Raw genomic sequence first — 7977 nt, 5'->3', positions numbered from 1 at the left:
TCACATTAGTATAAATTTAGATATTTAGCTTAAGAGACTTTTTTTTTCTTACTGGTTCCTGGTCTTTTTTATTCAAGTATCTAGAAAATTCAACTTCCTCTGGTGATTTTTAACTGACTCAGTTCTTGTGCTTAAGGTATCAGTGAGAAAGTCTATGTGATTTGACAGTTGGCCCAAGAGGTCCCTCCTCCTGCCCATGTACAGTTTAGCATTAAAACCTTTATATATTACCAATTACAAAAGCCCAGGGTGGTATGTTGTTGATTATAGTGAAAGTTCTCTGTGACCCAGGGTTATGTGTACTCCTCAGGTGTCATGGATCTGGGAGGTACTGGTTGGGACAGAGTTATATCTGTGATTGTGATCAAGACTCCAGAGGTTAGCTGAGCCGGAGGAATTAATTTGTTCATTCATTCATCCAACTAATTTATTGAGTGTCTACTTTGTGTCATTGCCTATTAAAGGAGAAATTTTAATAAAAGTGCATGCATATATTATTCACTGCAACAAGTGTTATCAAGGAAGTGTTGGATGATATGAGAGCACATAACAAGGAACCTAATTTAAATTAAGACAGGGAAGGCAGAGGTCTGGGACTAGATGGCCCAATTGTAATAGTCAGTGTGAAACTTTATTACTCAAAAGTGTTTATTTACTATATCTCTAAGTATATGCTTATTCGTATGTATGAGGTTTGGGTGTGTTTTTTTAAAATATGTTTTTATTGATTTTAGAGAGAAGAAGGGAGAGGGATAGATAGAAACGTTAATTGACTGCCTCCTGCACGCCCCCTACTGGGGATCAAGCCCACAGCCTGGACATGTGCCCTGACCAGCAGTCAAATTGGTGACCTCTTAGATCATGGGCGGATGCTCAAACAGTGAGCCACACTGGCCATGCATTGGGTTTTAACATGTTTTCAAAGTGTAGTGATAACTTGGACCCATATGAGTCATTGCTAAGATTTTTAGTTTGCTTTTTGATCATATGTTTTTTCTTTCTTCTTTACAGTATACACTTTGGAATTTTCTCCCAAAGAATCTGTTTGAACAGTTTAGAAGAATTGCAAATTTTTATTTTCTCATAATTTTCCTTGTACAGGTAAGAGCTCCATAAACTGCCACTCCACTTTTAGAAACTTAATTACTTCAAAAAAAATTTCACTCTACTTCTAATCTTAAAATGACCTGTGATTAAAAAGATGTTTCAGGGCTTATTATAATAATACTTTTAAAAGTACCGATATTACATATTAAGGTTTATATTATTTTTTATATTTCTAAAGTAGCACTTTCACTGGAAAACTTGTTGCAGCTGTTATTTTTTTAAAAACTTTTATGGATTTCATATTTTTGTTCTCACTTGAAGCACATGTATTATATACCATTAAACACATTGGTATATATCAAAATTGGAAATAGTTTAGGTTAATAGTTTACTTTATTAAACACTAATTTCAGCTTAATGGAAAGTGTATCACTTATCTTCCTGATTATTAGTTATGCTCTTCATTCATTTACTTTAAGGGTGAAAGCCTAGTATTTAGACATTTTAAATTGCACCTTCCATTTTAAGTCTGTAAGTTATTAAAATCTTTCCCTTGCCAAAATCAACCACTGAAAATTTTACTACATTAAAGGTACTTTTCTCCCTCACTTTATTTTTCTAAAACAAAGCAGAAACATTTCGATGAAATTGCTGAAATGCCTTATTGGTATTAAGTGCTTCCGTTTATCCACTTTAAGTTTTTAAGTAAATGGTACTGTAATTTAATTTGGCCCTGCTACTTAAAACCAATCTGGTTTATGATATGGGAAAGAGTCAATTTCAATTTTGAATGATGGGGCACTTTAAAAGAGGCTCCCCTACATCCATGGTAAGATGTCTTACAGACTAGCATAAAATAAACTACATAGAGGATTATGAACATGAATCATTCCACTTGGCTTACAGCGCATCTCAGTTCAATTTAGTGAACATATAGCAAGCACCTCTTATGTGCCAGACAACAAAGATTTTAGCAGGTGCAATGAAGATACAGCTTTTCTATCCTGAAGGAATTTATGTATAGCCAAAATTAGTCATGTATTCACTTAATTTAATATAGTAAAAGTCATAACAGTAGCATTAACAAAATGTTATGGGGATATGGTAGAAGTTAAGATTTTTTTTTTCTACCAAGAGGAGCTTGAAAAGGCTTCAAAGAGTAGGTGATATCTGAACTGAGCCTTGAAGGATTAGAGACTGGTATCAGTCTGTGTGAAGGCACAGAGCCACGTAAAAGCCTGCGTCTGCAACACAGTGTGTGTGGCAGGGGCAGGTCTGTGTGGGGGTTAGAGATGAGAGTCAATGAATTGTGAGGGCATATGGAACTCATGGTCCTCTGTCACTCAAATCTAGTTCTCATTCTCTTTCAATGTGTCCTATTTCAGTGAATGACAACATCAACCAGCCATGTTAACCAAATACTTGGAAGACATCTTTAATTACCCCTTACAAGAAATTCCTTATTAGTCATGCCATTTTTGCCTTCTAAATATCTCTGGAACATCTTTCCATTGCTGCTGCTACTCCCCTCATCCAAGCCATGATCTTTTATCTGGATTAGAACAGTAGCTTCCTAAATGGAATCCCTGCCTCCATTCTTGTTCCCTTCCATTTTATTTCCCACAATGCAGTGAAAATCTTTTCAAAATGTTGTTCTCTTTATGTGAACTCTCCCTGGTTAAAAGCTTCAATTATTTCCCACTGTTTGTGGGATAAAGAATTAATTCTAGCATAGAGGCCCCTGCTTGGTCTGGCCTGTCTCCCTCTCCAGCCCTGTCTCACACCACATGCTTTTGTTACTGGATCCCTTTATTTCATTACCTGTATAACACTCCCTCCTACCATAGAGGCTTTGTATACACTGTTTACTGTTCCTGGAAAGCACCCTTCTTTCATCTAGTTAACTTCTGTTTACTCTTTAGGTCTGCAGGTATTTTTTTAATACCTGGTTTTCCCTGTAAGCTGCCAGCTGTATGTGGTCAGGGACTTTTCTCCATCTGTGTAAAGCAGCATCTCTAGAGCCTGGCTGATAATAGTTCAGGGACTGACAGAATGGTGCTCAACAAATAGATGGTAAATGAATGGATGTATTTCAATAAAGGGGTTAATTCAACCTGTGATGAAAACTAAACCTGATTTAGAAGTATTTTTTTAAACTAACTGCTGTGTGGATTGCTTTTGTTTTAATGAAAGTTAACATTCACCCTGCTACCAGAATAAGTTTTGTCTGCATTCTTTCTGAAATTTTTTCAGCATGTACAGACTGCATATAAGTTATTGACTATTTTTATTTTACTTTCAATTTAATTTCTTTACCTAGGTCACAGTAGATACACCAACTAGCCCAGTTACCAGTGGACTTCCACTTTTCTTTGTTATAACTGTTACAGCCATCAAGCAGGTAAATTTATTATTTACATTTATGTCTGCATTTTATTTCTGTCTAGTTCGAATTTCATTGTCAAGGATTCTCTTTCATATTTATATAGAGTGGACACTGTGAGGGGTTTAATTTATATTTGGTTCTTATTGAAAATCTCTTAAAATGATTATAAAATACATCGTTAATATTCATGCTCCTTTCTTTCTCAATATTTTTGTGTGAGAATATTATCCAAGGCAGGAAGTGGGAGGCAAAATGTTAACGTGCATTAATTTTTTTCATTGTGGTATGTCTATTTGAAACATTTCCAATCTAGTGGACTTTTTTGCTTGTTTGCCTATGGTAGATAACACAAGAGCATAAATACTTTAATTTTGTTGTCTTTCCTGATGGTGCTGAAGAGGGTGGTAGGTGGAGGAGACTTTTATTGTCTTGTCAAAGCTGACAGCTGCCATGGTTTGTAATGCTAATGTTGATACTGGACTAAAGGGGCTAAAGGAGTCCGTTTGCCTGTATGTGTCAAAGCCCAATAAAACAGGAACAGGAGCTTGCAGCCAAAAAAAGTAAGGGTTTATTTTTAGTAAGTGGCCTGCCAGGGGGAATCATAGATGAGCTAATGCTCAAAGACCTGGCTCCCCAATGGCTTCCAGAGGATCAGTTTTTTATAGGGACAAAATCATTAATCAAGACAAAGGAAGTTAGTGTTGTAATATACTAATCAGACACAGTCTCTGTAGTCATAGAGTTGACATTATAGTAGGGACACAAACAATAACAAAACCACAAAGACATAATTTTAAAATGTCAAGAAATGCTATGAAAGAAACAAAAAAATATTTGAACTGAGAACTTACACTAGTATGTATCATAAAAGTTATTCACCTCCAATAACAGAAACTTCTCAAAAACAATATCTTAAATATATTTCTGTCATATGAAAGAAATCTGGAGGTGGTCATTCCAGGGTAGATGTAGTGTTTCTATGATGTTGTCACTGGACTAAATGGGTCCATTTGCCTGTGTGCATCAAAGCCCAGTAAGACATTAACAGGAGTTTGCAGCAAAGAAAATAAGAATTTATTTTTAGATGGTGACCCAGGCCTGAAGTCATAGGTGAGGTAATACTCAGAGACCTAACTCCCCAATGGCTTCCAGGGAATGGTTGTATAGGGGGGAAAATCATTAATTATGGTGACTAAGGGAGTTAGGGTCGTGGTCTGTACTGATTGGTCAGCACTAGAGTAGGGGGTGGTTGATCAGTGCATCTGGTTTTGCTGCTTTACTGGGCCTGGAGCTGAAACATAACTGAAGATTAGATATTATCTCTACTTTGACCTGATCAAAACTCTGTTTCTGTGGTCAACAGACCAGAGGCTTTGTTCCTAAGATTATTTGAACCTCATTGTCCTGAGGGCTTAATGATTCAGGAAGTAGACATGCAAGGGAGAAGGAAGCAGGTGAGTCAGGGTTCTGGGCAAGGCCAGTTTGAATCAAAAGGAAAGAAAAGAGAAAAGATTATACTAAAGAAATGAAGTTTCTGCACAGTTACAATGTCTTTGAAGTATTTTGAGCATTCCGGATGAAATTGAAAATGGACAGAAAGTGGAGGAACAGGGATAGGTTAGCAATTTTTATCACTTAATTAACCACAAAACCAGGCTAATTACAAACATACTTTTACATAGTACTTATCAAGTTCTTTTAACAGTGTCTCAAAAGAACTTCCAAATTAAAAGTCTGCTTAACAGTATTGGGAACAAGGTTATGTTTCCTCCTGGGGTTATCTGGTCTTCTATCTTGCCTAACAGGAACTACAAGAATATTTTATCAAGTTCTTGGTTACTAAATCAAGACTTTTGAAATGTTCTTTCCCTTAAGCTGTTAGGATTATTTTCTTTAACATCCTATAATTGCTGCTTCCCAAAATATCCTGTATTGTTTCAAAAGCTCTTACTGATTCATTTTATTTCCAATACTAGTTCATATTAGGACCTTTCTCTCCTCACTGAAATGATAGCCTAACATAGTCATAAAGAGAGACAGAATTAGAATGAATATAGCAACTGAGAAAAAAAAGGGGGAAGCAGTCAAGGTATTTTTCAAACAGTTATATTTGAAAAGGTACAGATATAATTATAAAGAAAAAAAGGAAAGTATTGTAAAAAACAGGAGAGGAGGTTGTACTCAAACAAATGAACATCCTCTCGCCTTGTTTCTTTTGCCTTAAATATATTCCAGACAAAAAGCCCAAAGAAAAATGGGCCATTAGACCTTTCCCTGATTACTTCTAATTCTAAAAGATGAACACCAATTTATATTTTCTTTTACCACCAAGTCAGTGTAGAAGTTTAACTATTGATCTCTAAAACTTATTATAGATTCTGCCAAAATAACCCTAGCTTGCCTTTTCTATTCTGTCCCTGGGAGGATTTCAGTTTCCTCAGAGATGATCACTCCAATGGTCTACTACAGAAGAATATATTTAAGTGGTTAAGTCTGTAAGAAAATAATACCCAGAAATTTTTTTTTCAAATTCAAAAGTAGAAAGATCAATATTAACTTGAATAAGAGTAGAATTAAAAAGAACAGATCATAGTCCTTCAGTTCAAGAATATTAAGGCTATAATGCTTGTGTTTTCATTAATACTTAAATGTTGAATGATAGAACCTTTTAATACAATAAAGCTATTTACCTAAGGGATATTTTGAAAGTGTATCTTAGTTTTTCTATAAAAATGTAATGTCTCTTTAGCAATATATTTTGAAACTAGAGGTATGGTGCATGGATTCATGCACCGGTGGGGTCCCTCAGCCTGGCCTGAGCCCTCTCGCAATCCATGACCCCTCACAGGGGAGGTCAGAGAGCTGGTTTTGGCCTGATCCCTGCAGGCCAGGCCCAGGGACCCCACCGGTGCATAGATCTGTGTACTGGGCCTCTAGTAAATATATAAAAAGCTCTTCAACCTTCCTCAAATCATATAAGATCTTTGGTTAATTTCTTCCCACCCTACTCCCTCCCCCCTTCCTTCTGAGATTCATCAGTCTGTTCCATGTTTCCATGCCTGTGCATTGAGTGTCTGCCCCCTGGTGGTCAGTGTGCATCATAGCTTCCAGTCAAACAATCGCTTAGGCATATATAGATATATAGATATATATATCTCCTATGTAATAAAAGAGAAACATGGTAATTAGCGTACGACCGCTACCCTTCCCATTGGCTAATCAGGGCAATATGCAAATTAACTGCCAGCCAAGATGGCGGCCGGCAGCCAGGCAGCTTGAAACTAACATGAGGCTTGCTTGCTTCAGTGATGGAGGACTCCAACGTTCCCCGCCTGCCGCTGCAGGCCTCTGAGCTGCAACTCTAAGCAACTATGTTACAAATATAGAAGCTAAACAAAACCCCAGAAACCTGCTTTAGTCGCCGGGCTTCAGCCAGCAGGATCGCAACATTGTTTCAAATACAGAAGGTAAACAAAGGCCAGAAACCTGCTTTAAGCAGAGGAGGCCTAAGAGCTGGAACCAAGCCTCAAAGCTAAAGCTGGCCCAGAATAAAAAAAAAAAAAAGAAAGAAAAGAAAAAAAGGAGCGGTTGGGAGCTTCAGTCAGCCCCAGCCTAAAAACAGCCCTCAACCTCTCACCCAGACTGGCCAGGCAACCCAGTGGGGACCCCCAACCTGAGGGGTGTGTGACCAGCTGCAAACAGCCATCATCCCCTCATCCAGGCTGGCCAGGCACCCCAGTGGGGACCCCCACCCTGAAGGGTGTGTGACCAGCTGCAAACAGCCATCAGCCCCTCACTCAGGCTGGCCAGGCACCCCAGTGGGGACCCCCACCCTGATCCGGGACACCCTTCAGGACAAACCAGCCGGCCCCCAACCATGCACCAGGCCTCTATCCTATATAGTAAAAGGGTAATATGCCTCCCAGCACCGGGATCAGCGGAGCTGAGAGGCCTCCCGGCACCAGGATCAGCGTGACAGGGGGCAGCGCCCAAACCCCCTGATCGCCCTGCGGCTCTGTGTGTGACAGGGGGCGGGGCCACAACCTCCCTATCTGCCCTGCTCTGTTCGTGACAGGGGAAGGCGCCCCAACCTCCTGATCAGCCCTGCTCTGTGCCTGATACAGGGGAGCTCCCCAACCTCTGATCGCCCTGCGGCTCTGTGTGTGACAGGGTGCGGTGCCCCAACCCCCTGATAGGCCCTGCTCTGTGTGTGAAAGGGTAGAGCCATAACCTCCCCATCGGCCCTGCCCTGAGTGTGAGAGTGGTGGCGTCCCAACCCCCTGATCAGCCCTGCTCTGTGGGTGATAGAGGGCGGCGCCCCAACCCCCTGATCTGCCCTGCTCTGTTTGTGACAGGGGGCGGTGCCCCAACTCCCCTATAGGCCCTACTCTGTGAGTGACAGGGGGTAGCTCCCCAACCCCCTGATCGACCCTGCTCTGTGCGTGACAGGGGGGAGCTCCCCAACCCTCTGATCGACCCTGCTCTGTGCGTGACAGGGTACGGAGCCCCAACCTCCCTGATGGGCCCTGCTCTGTGAGTGACAG

General features: G+C 40.0%; 1 protein-coding gene across 1 annotated transcript in view; it reads left to right on the top strand.

Annotated features, from left to right (window-relative positions):
* Positions 1–318: 318 nt before the first annotated feature.
* ATP11C (ATPase phospholipid transporting 11C (ATP11C blood group)) overlaps positions 319–7977 on the top strand; it is a 105355-nt gene continuing 97696 nt past the window's right edge. Inside the window, exons 1-2 of the mRNA XM_081115044.1 lie at positions 319–1101; positions 3368–3448. Of these exons, the coding sequence (XP_080971170.1) occupies positions 988–1101; positions 3368–3448 (195 nt within the window). The 5' untranslated portion in view covers positions 319–987. The remainder of the gene's footprint in view (positions 1102–3367; positions 3449–7977) is intronic.

The sequence above is a fragment of the Myotis nattereri genome (assembly GCF_964212035.1).
Source record: "Myotis nattereri genome assembly, chromosome: X".
Lineage (NCBI taxonomy): Eukaryota > Metazoa > Chordata > Mammalia > Chiroptera > Vespertilionidae > Myotis > Myotis nattereri.
This window is presented reverse-complemented; position numbering and strand designations above follow the sequence as displayed.